At 43.9% G+C, this 14,601-nt stretch overlaps 2 protein-coding genes across 18 annotated transcripts in view; one reads left to right on the top strand and one right to left on the bottom strand.

Moving 5' to 3' along the window:
- EDRF1 (erythroid differentiation regulatory factor 1) overlaps window positions 1–3,239 on the bottom strand; it is a 42,644-nt gene extending 39,405 nt beyond the window's left edge. For 2 of the 5 annotated variants that reach the window (XM_007122020.3, XM_028480904.2), the window contains exons 1-3: window positions 2,989–3,239; window positions 2,760–2,810; window positions 1,792–2,000 (exon numbers count right to left, since the gene is read on the bottom strand). In XM_007122020.3, coding sequence (XP_007122082.1) covers window positions 1,792–2,000; window positions 2,760–2,810; window positions 2,989–3,096 — 368 coding nt within the window. In that variant the 5' untranslated portion in view covers window positions 3,097–3,239. Of the gene's footprint in view, window positions 1–497; window positions 581–1,791; window positions 2,001–2,759; window positions 2,811–2,988 lie in introns of those variants that run through there. The other 3 variants (XM_007122022.3, XM_028480905.2, XM_007122023.2) reach the window with 2 other exon arrangements.
- A 259-nt stretch (window positions 3,240–3,498) lies between these two features.
- The window catches only part of TEX36 (testis expressed 36), a 50,508-nt gene continuing 39,405 nt past the window's right edge, over window positions 3,499–14,601 (top strand). For 2 of the 13 annotated variants that reach the window (XM_028481694.1, XM_028481693.1), the window contains exons 1-2: window positions 3,499–3,670; window positions 10,913–10,995. The gene's annotated coding sequence lies outside the window, so the exon portion shown is untranslated. Of the gene's footprint in view, window positions 3,758–5,333; window positions 5,401–5,434; window positions 5,522–6,062; window positions 6,231–10,912; window positions 10,996–13,965; window positions 14,101–14,601 lie in introns of those variants that run through there. The other 11 variants (XM_055081177.1, XR_003677665.1, XM_028481699.1 and 8 more) reach the window with 11 other exon arrangements.

The raw sequence follows: 14,601 nt of genomic DNA, 5'->3' as shown, positions 1-14,601 counted from the left end.
TAAATCAACTATAGTTCAAGAAAAAATAAACTAAAAAAAATTAAAATAATGGGGTGACTTAAAAATCAATGGCATCTTGGATTTGATAAAAGATAGTAATAACAGAATAGTAACAGAAGCAATTAATAGTAAATATTTAGAATAAAAACAATTAACAATTATTATTTTTGTAGTCATGAAGTCTAAAAAATATCCAATAGAAAACAGAGTTATTATTCTCTTTAGGTGGGGAGATGAGAAAAATAGCAACAGAAACATTTATCAGAATTTTAGCCTCTGGGATTATGTTCCCAGTGATATACACTACTACCCTTTTAAAAAATACATGAGAAAAAAATGCACATGAAACCAATTCAACCAGAAAGAGAAAAAATAGCTAAGTGAGCACCCAACTTGTGCCAGGTACCACATGAGGCACATCTATAATCTGCAAGCCTGAAAGGCAGCTGATGTCACCATTTTTCAGTTAGTAGGTGGCAGAGAGTCAAGATACTTACTTAGGACTGCCTCACTTCAAAGCATGCTGATGATTTACCATGTGGTCTAGGCAAGTTACTTAACCTTTCCAAGCTTCAGTTTTCTGCAGGAAAGTTAGTTAATAGTACCAAACTCAAAGGGTTGTTGTGAGAATGAAATGAGATAAACATATAAAGTACTCAGCACAGTGTCTGTACACAGTCAATATAATTTTCATTTAAATCACTTTATAACATTTAATTCTGCTGACCTATAATTTATTAAGCCATTCTTCTAAAAGAAAATATGCAGACTATTTCCAATTTTTTTTTGCTAGTATAAATAATGCTACAAACAAGCAACATTTTACAAATATAACTTTTACCTTCTGAGTCATTAGGATAATTTCCAAACTACTGGCACATAAAGTACTAGTGTATTTATGGCTCTTGCTATATGTTATGCAGAAATATTTTAGGTTCAATTGCTGAGAGGAAAAAAGAGAACCCCATACATTAACGGTCTACAAGAATATGGACATCATGGGCTTCCCTGGTGGCGCAGTGGTTGGGAGTCCGCCTGCCAATGCATGGGACACATGTTCGTGCCCCAGTCCGGGAAGATCCCACATGCTGCAGAGCAGCTGGGCCCGTGAGCCATGGCCGCTGAGCCTGTGCGTCCGGAGCCTGTGCCCCGCAACGGGAGAGGCCACAACAGTGAGAGGCCCGCGTACCAAAAAGAAAAAAAAAAAAAGAATATGGACATCAATACATTTCTCTCTGTAAGACCCAGGCCACTCTCTCAACTTTAAATACCACCAGCAAGTGTCAAAGTCAAGGGTGTACATCACTTGACATGCTGTGTTTTTACATCACTGCTTTTTCAGCCCAGACAATCCGCCACCATTTAACGAAAAATTCCACAGGACAGGTTAGGCATTGTTAAGGGTTTTCCTCATCATGTGCCACCCTGATTCTCTGCATTCACATATTCAAAAGGTATGTAAATTGGCTAAAATTAAAGTAGCTGATGGAATTTTAGTGGTCAAAACTCATCTTTGTTAATAACATGATGCAGACTTGAAAGAAGCATATGCGATTGATACCTCCATATTTTAACAGAGTCCTATTAATAGCATATGCAATTGATACCTCCATATTTTAACAGAGTCCTCTTATCAGGGGAAAAAGGACATTGAAAGTCAAATATAATCTTTTACCAAAGAGAAATCTTGGCACGTTGATGAGCATTACAAATTAAACTGAACAGCGAGTATTAAGAGTTTTAAGGTGGAGGGTTGAGGGACAGGTAAAAATGCCATCAGTTAATATTTACCTTGAAAATGGCTTGCTTTTCCTACTGTTGCCAAGAATGGTAGTTCCTGCTGGTCCTAGTTTGGCACTCTCTCGTAACCAGTTGGCAGGTGGGAGTTTCAAGTCTGTTTTCTCTTGGAGGCGTGCAAATGCTGTCCGAGGAGGGGCAGAAGAGTATTTCACCACAGCTCGGCTCTTCACTTCATTGCCTCCAAGAAATAAAGCTGATCCCTAATTAAAATATTAAATGAAATTTTAATGTACACTACTAGGAATAAAAAAACCCCACCTAATAATAATAATAAAAACCCTACCATATCAGGCTTATAAGAACATATACTACATGTTACTAACAACCGTTAATAAATGTGAGCGTAAACGTGTACCATTTACTTAGCTCTTTTTCACATAATTTCAAAGAAAAAAAGATGAGTCAAGGAGTGTGATGGGTACGGTTATGAGTTAGGAAACAGGCCAACTGAACTATCTTTTAACACATTCATAAGAAAGTGCAGAAGCAGAAACCAAGGAGTCAAGAATAGCAAGTCAACTAAATGCAAAATTTAATAAAATCTCTGTTCAATATTAAAGATGTATTTCAATTTCAATAACATACATCATTTAGAAAGTAGTTTGTGGTGAGATATCTGGGCCTTTTTTGTTTTTAAGTAAGCGTTTAGCAACTGATTAGTCCGTTTACGACACAAATACTCTGAATGTCTAACTTCGCAGCAAGTCCCTGGGGGGTGCGCACAGATTTCACTTGCACACCCCCAAGAAAGCTCAGGGTCTAAGTTAACTCTTCCAACCTTCCTTCACGCAGCCCCGCTTCGGCCTGGCAAACACTTTGCGCCCTTCTAACATTAATTAGTTCAGTGCTATCTCCGTGAGCTCGCTCTCTTCTCCCTTCAGCTCTGCAAGGCTGTGCCGACTTGGGAACCACACATTTACACGTACGCTTATTGAGAGCGGAGGTCGTGTCTAACTCACCTGTCGGTTATCATCGACTGGGAAGCCAGGACTGCTTTTGATACGAATGACCTGCAAGTAAATGCCTGAGTACTCACCGACAGGCACACGGACTTCCACTCCGTTTGGGGGGCCGTCGCGGAGGCGTGGAGAAGGCGCCAGAAGCCGCCGGGAACCGTGACATCCCTCCCGGGCCGAGCGGGCCCGCAGCCCACGGAGCCCTGCAGGTCCCGCCCCACCGCGGACTCACCTGTGCAGACGGTTCCTCGGACTCTCCTTGGGACAAGAGGCTGAGCCCTCCCCGAGCAGCGGTCCCGGCCGGCGGAGCCTCGGTCCCGGCCTCCTTAGAGTCCCCCATCACCTCGGTCCAGGTGAGGCGAGATGAGGCGAGATGAGGCGAGGTGAGGCGAGGTGAGGCGAGGTGAGGCGAGGCTCGACCCGAGAAGCCGTGACAGGTTACCCAGCCCAGAGGTGCTGCTGCCCAGCAGAGCAGGCGCCAGATACGCCCCGCACTTCCGGCCTCTGACAGGAAGAACTGGAGCGGACGCGTTCAAATCTCGCGACTTTTGCTCCAGAGGCCCGGCCCCGCCTCCCCCGGTAGATAGCAGCTTCGCGGCGGGGGCGAGAACTGTCATGCGCCGACGTCTGCCAGAGTTTCTGCGGGAAACTACCTCTCGCGTTATCTGACTCCCAGGCTCCACCCCTTGCACGCCGTTCTTTGTTGGCCAACAGTCCTCGGGACTTGGGGTTTTGGGCGGAGTCAAAGTCGCCGAGGTCCTCTCTGCGTGGGCGCGGAAAAGCAGCTGTAGGTGTAACCAGCGGCTCCCGTAACGTAAAGTAGTGAAGTGTCAGCACTCTTCCCGCCCCAGCTTTCAGTGCCCCCTTTGTTTGCAGTTGGGCTCACAGGCCCAGGAAGGGAAAGACATGCCCAGGTGAGGGGCCGTCCAGACTCAAGCCAGGCCGGCCTCGGTGTCCTGTCCACTCATCGCAGTGCGTGCATGGGCCTCGCGGTCCCGAGGGTAGGAGCGGCGGGGCTCCGCGGGGAGAGGAGGCCCTCCGCCTTTGCTGAAGGGATGGATTTCAGAGGAGACGGCACCCCTAGAGGTGCAGAGTTTGCTGCTTAGTGACGCCTGGAGCATCTACGGAGAGCCCCGTATTTGTTGGGCCCCAGGGAACTAGCAAAGGGCATTCCGGTGGTCCAGGGCCTTCTCGAGCGTTAAAGGGCTCAGGAAACACCTGGGGATCTAGTTGACATGTAGATTTTGTTTCAGTTGGTCTGAGAGAGGCCTGAGATTCTGCATCTCTACCACACCCCCAGGAGATGATGCCAGTGCTTTGAGTAGCAAAGAGGTAGAGAAATAGCCAAGGCCGGTTTAAAGCTTCGAAGGTGCTAGGCTGTCTTATCCTCTGAGCCGAAACCCAGTATCGTATCGTTATATGCAGCCACAGCCTTCATAAAACTGTTTTGTTTTGCAGTAAAATATTGAAAGTTTCTTGAAAAATTAGTTTTGCCTTTGCAATTATTTGGCTAGCTCAATTTGTAATTTACATCAGGTGCTGATGATACACTATCTGCAGATTTAGAAGTCCTTGTAACTGTTAGCAAACTCAATTTACAAATTGTTTTCAATTGTAACAAAACATTTTTATGATTTATATTTAACAGTGAATTTAATATAGTATATTTTGTAGAACTTAAATCAACATGTATTGGTTTTGATATCTGTTATTTTCTGTTTGTATTTTGCAGTCAATTCTTTTTTCGTTTTTTGCAAGTAACACATTGTTATTTTACATTATAGTAAAAAGTTGAACACAACTTAAAGGTCGAAGGGCATTAGGAGGATGGTTAAGTCTACTTTTGGTACATAATACCATTAACTTGTGCTATTATCAATAAATTGTTTTTCAAGAATATTCAAGAACATTTAAATTGCACATTGTATGTTACTATAAGTGTGTACTGTAAGATCGTGTGTGATGTGATAAAAAAATTTAAAGCAAACCTGTGATAAGATCTTAATTTCACAGACATGTTTATTTCTGTGTCAATGTCCATAAAAACATATCTCTGGGGTAAAATGAAATGATTTAAAATTTATTCTTTTTTTTAAAATTTATTTTATTTATTGTTTTTGGCTGCGTTGGGTCTTCGTTGCTGTGTGTGGGCTTTCTCTAGTTGTGGCGAGCAGGGGCTACTCTTTGTTGTGGTGCGCAGGCCTCTCATTGCGGTGGTTTCTCTTGTTGCGGAGCGTGGGCTTTAGGCATGCAGGCTTCAGTAGTTGTGGCTCGCGGGCTCAAGAACACAGGCTCAGTAGTTATGGCACACGGGCTTAAGTGCTCCGCGGCATGTGGGATCTTCCCGGACCAGGGCTTGAACCCGTGTCCCCTGCATTGGCAGGCGGATTCCCAACCACTGCGCCACCAGGGAAGCCCTAAAATTTATTCTTTAAAGCTTCATTTTCCTATTTTTCTTTCTGATAATGCATTATTTTATAGTAAAATGTCATTTTATTAAGCTTTTGTACATATATAATTTAGCTTCTAATGATCTTTGAATTCTGTTGTTTTATTGTATAATTCTGTGTTTGCAAGAAGGGATTTCCTGACATAGCAGTGAATCTCTCTTCAGGACTCACATATACTGCAGGCCTCTTGAGAAGTAAGTGCCTGAACCCTTGTTTGATAATGCTTAGGGAGAAAATGTGCTGGAAACAGTCTGTGAAAAGGCAGCGAGAAGAATGAAACACAGAGAGCCAGGAACACAGTACAGAAAAAGAGAGGTCAGCGGCAGAGGGGACCATGAGAGCGGGCGTTGGGCTGGGGGAACCAGGGACGCCCAGGAACTGTTTGTGGAAGGAAACCTGAGGAGGGACCAGATATCCTGGGGCCTCTCACAGGACAGGACTAGAAAGATTTAGGTAGTGAAGGAGGATGATCCCTGATGGCAGGAGAAACTGAGCACATCTGAATTATATAACGTTTACACATTCTTCTAGCTCTAAGTGCTTATTTTTTTTTCTTTTCCCTCTTCAAAAACGTTTATGTGCTGTGGGTTTAAGTTAATATCATTGTTTTTAATGTCTGTGATTGAAATATAATGTGGGAAAACATGGGTCATTACTTCCAGAACTTCACATTTTAAGACACTTATGTTCATTTTTATATTTTCCCAGTGTCTGCCTTCCCCTCCTTCCCTGCCCCCCAGCTCCCAGCCCCCGTCCAGGTGTACTTCATCACCTGTGGCCTGCTCTGCCCTGCAGGGGCAGTTATCCTGGATCTTGTAACCAATCAGTGCTCTCACGTGTTTACCTGTCTCCCCAGTGCCTGATGCCATCACCACTAAAGAGGTGTTTGCTGAATGAATGAACTGCTTATAGTTTGCTGCTTCAACAAGTTGTCCCATAACCTGTGTCTGCTGGTGCTTTTCCTTTGCCTAGAATACCTTTCCCTTCCTCACCTGGCTCATTCCTAAAGACTCATCCATCACAGGTATCATCCCTAAAAAGTCTCTCCTGACACCTCCCTCTCCTTACCCCATAGGGTCCCTTTCTTTGTTCCCAAAACTTGTATGTAGCTTTTTCCTGCACTTGCCCCCTTATAGAAAAATTACTTACTTGTATCTACCTCCCTTGCTGACTGTGAGCTCCTCAAGGGCTAATGTTCTGTCTGATCATCTGTTTTACCAACGCCAGAGCAGCACCAGCCCACAGAACTGTTTTAGCCCTTAGGCTAATGCAGGTAAAATGACTGGTGCCAACAGGCTTTTAAAATGCTTATCAAAATGTTCAAGACATAAAAACAATGTTGTTGGCTCCAAGATATACATATTTTTAATCTTGCAAAATGAAAGCTAAAATGTTTAATGAAGTAGCTACAAAATTTGCAGCGTCAATGTCATTAATTATTAAAGTTAGTATTCACACAGTTTGTTCCATTCTAAAACAATTTGTATGTTAGATTTTCTCTGCTTAGAAAAATCCTCCCAGCACCCAAGATGATTTCAGAGAAATGCCAATCAAAACTTCATTTAGTTACTTGCAGCACACAGTACTTTCCAGAGCAAAATTAGAAATCTTTTCTAAAACTTTTACAGTTGCATGTAAGGCAGATATGCTTAGGGCCCTTGGAATTCCCGAACAGCCCCACCTGCAGAGAGGGAAACTTCAGGGAGCACTTAGACTGAGGCTTGGGCCCTTCGGTCTGTTTGCCACCATCCCCTCCATGACCTAGTGTCTTATACCTACTCAGCTTCGCTTGTGTACTTTGCCTGCTGGTCACTGAAAGTCCCTGGTTTTCTGATTCTTGGTCCTGGACTTTGAGCTGGAAGAGAGATTTGAGATTATCTGAGCCAATCCTGTCCCTCTTTAGATGAGAGCAGTGCAGTCCAGAAAGGAGGATAGAATTGACCTGTTGAATATCGTGCAAAGGTAGTTTAAAGAGCAAAGGTAGGACTGGTACCCAGGTCCTGGAGTACTAGTAAGTACACTTAGTCTTTAAAGCAGTCAAATTTCAAACACTGGCCAGTGGAGCTTTAATTTGCTTCCGAATCACCTGAGGAACTTGTTAAGCGAGCAAATCCTCTAACCACCTCCAGATGCTAAGTCAGTATTGCTAGGCCAGTGCTGGGGAACCTACGTTTTTAGTGAGTTACTAGTGTCTGACCACCTTGGCCTGCAGACCACAACTGAGAACAGTGATCTCCAAGGATTATCCCCTGGGGTGCAGGAAGAACTGTGGCTTCTGTTTCTGTTTTTTTTTAATCTGGAAAGTAAAGGCAAAATTAAGCTTTACTAATGCTTAACATACAGGTTGGCACAGGTGCCCTTCCTTGGGCCATGGTCAGCTGGTGTATCAGTCCAGTATGATTGGGTTATGCAGCCAAAACAAATGATTCCCAGGTGTCAGTGACTTAAACTAGGGATGCCAAGTAAAATAAAGAAATTTAAGATAAGCAGAAAAAATTGGGGGTAAGAATTTCCAAATATTTAGTGGCAGTATGTCACGTGTGACATTTGGGACAGACTTTCACTGGTCCAGGCAATTTTTACTCCAGAACCCAGGTTGATGAAGCAACCTGCATCTGGAACTAGTAGGGGTGGTGGGGCAACAGAGATGGTGAACCGTAAACTAGCTCCTAAAGCTCCGGCTCAGAAGTGACAAACACACTGCCTCTCACTTTTTTTGGCCAAAATGATACACGTGGCCAAGCTTAGCATCCAGGTGGTGGTGAAGACTGATGGTCCCCTAAGGAAGGACATTGGGTGTCTGTGGACCATTATGCAGTCTACCACAGCACATGGTGGCTTGGGTGGGCCACCGGATGCCATCCACAGGGTAAAATATCATGACAAAACAAGACCTTTAGGGACTTCACTGGCGGTCCAGTGATTAAGACTTTGCCTTCCAATGCAGGGGGTGCAGGTTCGATACCTGGTTGGGGAGCTAAGATCCCACGTGCCTCACAGCCAAAAAAACCAAAACATAAAACAAGCAATATTGTAACAAATTCAATAAAGACTTAAAAAAAAAGACCTTTAGAAGAGTCTTTTCAGAGTTTTGTAATAAGATGAGGGGTGACCTTGAAAATCTCATGTACCACACAGATCACAGATCATCTTGTGACAAAGCACTTGAAAGATTTGTCAAGCTTAAAAAGTGAGTTACTATATTTTGTTTTACAGAAAGTATTCCCCATTTCCTCATCTTTTCTGTGATGACAAGTTGCTGTCATTAGGATGGTGTAGGAGAGAGTCTCACAAAAATAAACAGACTTAATCTGTTCCTTCATGATAACGGTGATGTGTTTAACAATGAGTGAGAAACTCATTGGTTTTCAAAAGAACTGAATCCTATGGAGATAGCATTTGTGAAAATAGAGGTTTGCACATCTTTCCAGTGTTACATGATTTTGTTGCTAAAAGTGACATGTATCGCTTATATAAAAAAAAAGACAAATATCCACACAAAACTTAGAAACTGAAATTTCTCACCTCTTTTAAAAAGATCTCCCAGATGGAGAGTTTTTGGATCCACATCATAATTGTTTTCTTTGATACTGCTAGTTGACCCGCTCAGAACGCCCGGACTAATCTCTTTGTCAGCCTCCAACTGATTTGTTTACCCCCAAAATGTGCGTGTAAGAGTCACTATTCCCAGCTGCCAGCAGGGTTTTTCCTCTCTCTTCTATTTTATACATCCTGTTTTTTTTTTTTGTTTTTTTTTTTTGCGGTACGCGGGCCTCCCTCTGCTGTGGCCTCTCCCGTTGCGGAGCACAGGCTCCGGACGCGCAGGCTCAGCGGCCATGGCTCACGGGCCCAGCCGCTCCGCGGCACGTGGGATCTTCCCGGACCGGGGCACGAACCCGTGTCCCCTGCATCGGCAGGCGGACTCTCAACCACTGCGCCACCAGGAAACCCCTACATCCTGTTTTTAATTGTGTTGCATGACAACAGTCAATTGACCTTTCTTTCTCATGTACAAGTAAATGAATTGCATGTAAAACAACTAGCTAAGCATCTCTGAATTATTCCTTGACACCATTTAATTGGTTTGTAAAAGGAAGATTGGTGGACTTCAGAGAAGATGGAAATTTAGCCAAATTTCATTTAAAACCTTTGCATGGTTTGTGGAAACAATTGAAATGAGCAGTTTGACTTGGTAAGCGGTGTGATTCTTCCTAGTTAGTTTACTTAATCTTTTGAGATATTTTAAGCAATGACAGCCATTAAAACCAAGTTTTAAAATAAACGGAACTTAGAAGCACACTTCAGATTGTTATATCACAGAGTTTTCAGCCAAGAGTCACAAAAATAAACCTATTTGACCACTTAGTCTCTTTAAAAAAATGCTAGCGAGAGCAGAACTAGTTTGCAATCAATAAATAAAATTAAAATCTTTAAAGTATTGTTTTAGACCTTAAACATTTTCTACTTTTGTGTTTTTATGCTAATGTATTACTGCTAGTATATTATTTACAAATCAATTAAGATGCATATTTTGGGGCTACGTGTTCAGAATTTTTTTCAACTAATAATAGTATATGATAAGGGTTTATAGACCACTGGTTTTAGAACCAAAAACCACATGCTAGCTACTCCTTAGGTCAAGAACAGTTAGTAAATTAATAATCTATATTTTCGTTTACACTTTAATTTGACCAGAGTAGAAAAATTTTAGAGTATAAGATAAGGCAAACCTTGATGTGCAGTTTACCAGTGTAATAGCAAGGAACACTCGGTTCCAATTACAGGATACCTTACATAATTATTCTTGATAATTATTTAATTGTTCTGTAGACTAATAACATTTAAGCAAAATACTTGAAACTATTTGGAAATCATTTCGACTGCATTTGAACTCAACGCAGATACTTTTCTAGATACACGAACTCAAATTCTTTTGCAAGCCATTAGCCTTGACTTTCAGAATCCAACACAGGTGATCGTAGGGGCAGGTTGTCTCTGCTGGGTGTTACATTCCCAGCAGAAACGTCCTTAGAGTCTTTGCGAGTTTTATCCTCCGAAGCTGATTATTACCCTAAACGAATCCTAGCAACAGTTGCAAACTCACTAACGACTGCTCTCCAGGCACCTCATTGGTGGCTGGAGCACTAGTGGTGATTCATGCTGGGCACGTACCTTAGGCTGAGGGTGAGAAGGAAAGAATTCTCAAATGAACCTTCAAATCAATCCCTCAGGCAGGCCTCTGCCTTTCCAGTTAAGGGCTTGGCCTTTGCAGACCCTAATGAATCATTTAGCCATTAAGCATTTCCAAGGAAGCTGCCAGTGGAGAGAACAAAAGGAAGGCATCACTTAGTGCAAAAGTGTCCGGTGTCAGAACTGGACCTTTTTACTAAACATTTCTATGTTTGTCTTCCTGTGGGCATTGAAGAGATCTATTTTACCTTGTCAGTGTGATGCAGTCACAAGGCTGCACCCAGGAATGGAATCCACTGCACAAGCATGTTGGACAGAATGGTAACTACTGGATGGACCACGAGTGTTATCCACATATGACAATTTTTTACATATTTATTTACATTTTGTTCTCTCCAGGAAACGAAGCCAGAATCCACAGATGTCATTATCCATCTGCACGCTTTTGTTTACTACCCAGAAGGCAAGAATATTGCATTTTAAAAGTGTCTGGACTTTTGTTCTTTCTTACCACAGATGACTTGAGAAGATCTGACCATTCACAGTTACCCTGAGTGGAAGTGCCAAAGACTTGCTTCCTGGAGCGCTTTGAGATTCAGGTACAAAAGGCATTTTATAAGCACAGAGTGAAAAAGCATCATTTATATTCATTTGCTGCTGTGACATTTCTCTCTGGAATCTTCCTCGTGTCTGTCAACATTGTGCAAAAGGACTGGCCTCATCTACATTACAAATATCTCTCCTTTAGTGGTCTGGAAGTAGGAAAGGGACTGCATAAGAGTGAGCTCTCATGTTGGAGGGTCTCCCGCTTGTTTATCCCTAAAACTGGTTGGACGTGATCGCTGTGGATGTCATGAATTGTTTTGGAAAGACCTGAGTATGAACTCAATACAGTGCTTTGTGCATCTTGGCTGCAGTGAATGTGTATTATCTGACTTAAGTGACTCATGGGAGAATCACAGCCATGTGATTCTAAATGAGGGGTCATTTAGAATGGAGCCATTCTGGGCGGAGGGTGGTCAGTTCTCTACTAGCTTCCGGAGTGGAGAAATTTCCACCATGATGGCTCCTTTGTCCCATGGCCGATCCTTCTTGCAGGGGCCCTGCTTGGTATGATTCAAGAAGCATCAAGGACTTTCTGCCCCAGAAGATCTCAGTGTGTGACATCGCACACATGGATGAGGGTTTGCCAACTGTATTAGTTAAAGTAGAGCCTGGCTTGGAGGGGCTTCCATGCCCCTCTGGGAATGTTCTAGAACATGGGGTATTACCCAAGAGACAGAGCCTGGGATGGCGTTACTCAGGTCAAGGGTCTGAGCGTGGGGGGCCATATAAATGAGTGCTGGGGCAGTGTGTATAGATGCAGGAGGAGAGGTGCTTGGAGAGCAGGAGTGCTGCTATCAGGAGAGATGGTTCCCAAAGGGAGAGACCCATATGCCAAGCCCTTCTCTTTTTCCTCTGCCCAGGGTCCCTTCTGAATCTGCAAATCAGCTGCTGCTTCTCCTCCTCCTTTGCCTTCTTCTTCAAATCTTTTCATTACAAAAATTTCAAGTATATACCTAAGCAGAGAGAACAGTGAAATGAACCCCCATGTACCCATCACCATTATCCACCTTGAAAAATGACCAACACCATCCAATCTCCTTCCACACACCCTCCCCTTCCTCAGATGATTATTGAAATTAGCTCATACCTTTTTTAAAAAAGTAAATTTATTTGTTTATTTTTGGCTGCGTTGGGTCTTCGTTGCTGCGCGTGGGCTTTCTCTAGTTGCGGTGAGCCGGAGCTACTCTTCGTTGCGGTGCGCAGGCTTCTCATTGCAGTGGCTTCTCTTGTTGCAGAGCATTGGGCTCTAGGTGCACAGGCTTCAGTAGTTGTGGCACATGGGCTCAGTAGTTGTGGCTCGTGGTCTCTAGAGCACAGACTCAGTAGTTGTGGCACACAGGCCTAGTTGCTCCGTGGCATGTGGGATCTTCCCGGACCAGAGCTCGAACCCGTGTCCCCTGCATTGGCAGGCAGATTCTTAACCACTGCGCTGCCAGGGAAGCCCTCCTTAATTATTTTTAAGTTAATGCTCCCTGTTGCATTTTTCTGGCTATTTTCTTCTGTCAATCACTGTCTTAAGTCAGTCTCCTGGATTGGCTATGAAAAGACACCTTTCTCAAGGGAGCCCTAAGCAGACACGTTTCTCAAGGGAGAGATGTTGAGACTAGCCAAACGACGGAGGCTTAACTCAGTTCCACCCGACAGACCCGCGTCTAGTCCTAGGCACAGCGCTGGGTTAAGGATGTCGGCAGAACAGGGTTCCTAACCTCGAGGGCATATGATCTAGTTCTGGGAAGAGGACAAGGGCTGTAGCAAGTAGTCAGCAATAGAAGGCGGATGTAACCCCTGAGGAAGGGAAAAGACCAGGTGTGGGGGACATTCCAGGTTGAGATAGACACACTGGGCTGGGAGGGGTGAGGGTTCAGGGAGGTCAGCAAGGGCCGTGGAGCCTGAGGTGTTGAGGAGGGACTTGGAGGGTTGAGTGTGGGGTGGGACAGTGAAGGAAACACGCTTGCCCAAACGTGGAGGCGGGAATGGCTGAGGGACCTGTGGGAGCCCCCGCTGGCTGGGACACAAGGTGCAAGGGGCTTGCTGGGAGGGACGGGGGAAGGGGGGGTGGCGGGAGGAGGGCAATTGGTTCTTCCTAGGTTAAGAACTAGATAATACTTACTTCTAAGTAAGGAAAACCAAAACTGGATTTTTAGGGCATGGCTATGAAAAACATACTGCAGACCACACTTAGGAAACCAGAAGAAATCAAGGTGGGCTTAATGGAAGTTAGGCAGCAGGGGTGGTATAAGAAAACTCAGGTAGCTGCCTGAAATAAAGTGGACCCAGCTTCCACTAGCCAGGCGATGCATTTTTTAAACCTATAAATGAGGCTTATTGTGATTCCCCACTACATAAAATGTAAGTATAACTGTAGTCTTTTGCTGCTGAGTTCTGAGAAAATATGGGTTTTTGTCTCTGCCAGTGAAATAAATACATGGACAGAAAATTCCTAGCATTGCTTCCATGTAAGGGAGGGCAAAGAAGATGGTGAGCTTTGGCAAAACGTTCATGTTTTGTAAATGAAACAGAACAGTAACTTGATTTTTCAAAAGAATAAGGTTTTCATTAAAAACGTGGGCCTGTTTATGTTGGAAAATTCAAACGTAGCAAAACGCAAAAAGGCAAGAAAATGCATCGTCCCACCATCCAAAGAACATAATTTTTAATGTTTTTGTGTCATGTGACGATTTTGGAACATGTTTTTGATACTGAATGACTTCAGTAATTCACCCCGCCCCCCTCCCCACCCCATTCATTGTGCTTATCGAGTTTCGGCATTAATATTTCTATCTCTGTTGACTTTAAGAGTCAATCCTCCTTTGAGCTCAGATTGCAGATGGGATACAGGGGATCATCTCGATATTGACTGAGAGAGAAAGTTTATTCTCAGATATGCATGAAACCAGCCCTGTGCTTGTTTTTTGATTTTTGTTTTGTTTTTCATTTGTTTTGTTTGCTTTTTTATTTTGCAGGGCCTGGGGAAGACTGTAAATGGAGTCTGCAGAGCATATGGCTAAATATCTAAGTTATATATTAAGCCAACAAATTATTAAATAAAATATGTCCTATCCTCCTTTCTTGGCTAGAACACCTTCATCACAGCCGCCCCTTGGAGACTATTAAAATGTTCTATCCTCTGACCCTTCTAACAGGTGCCCCCTGGCCACCCCTTGGGCATAGGGGTACAAACACCAGGTCCTCTGGGGGTCAGGCCTGGGAAGCACACTGTGTGGGCCCCTAAGCAGGCTTGGAGCCATTAGGGCAGGCTCTCAGGAGCTCCAGGTGGGCCTGTTTCCCTGTGTGTCGCAAGGGGGTTAGGGCAGGGGTGGCCAGAGGAAAGCCAGAGCAGGTGCCCCTCTGACTCTGATTTGAGTGAATTATTCCATGTTTCTATGTACAGGTAGTGTGCTGGGTGCTGGGAACACAAAGGTGAGTGAAAACAGTTTAGTGGGGGCATATGCAGAAGCTGTCAAGTAAGTTTCCCCTCCCAAATGTGAACTTGCCACTATGACTTGACCCAGTCAGTAAATTCAGGGAGGAGGTAACTAGGCAAAAAGGGCAGAGAAGGGCTTCCCTGGTGGCGCAGTGGTTGAGAGTCCGCCTGCCGA

The sequence above is a fragment of the Physeter macrocephalus genome, chromosome 20 (genome assembly GCF_002837175.3).
Source record: "Physeter macrocephalus isolate SW-GA chromosome 20, ASM283717v5, whole genome shotgun sequence".
In the NCBI taxonomy this organism is placed as follows: Eukaryota; Metazoa; Chordata; class Mammalia; order Artiodactyla; family Physeteridae; genus Physeter; species Physeter macrocephalus.
Note: the sequence above shows the minus strand (reverse complement) of the source record. Positions and strands in the feature narration are given on the sequence as shown.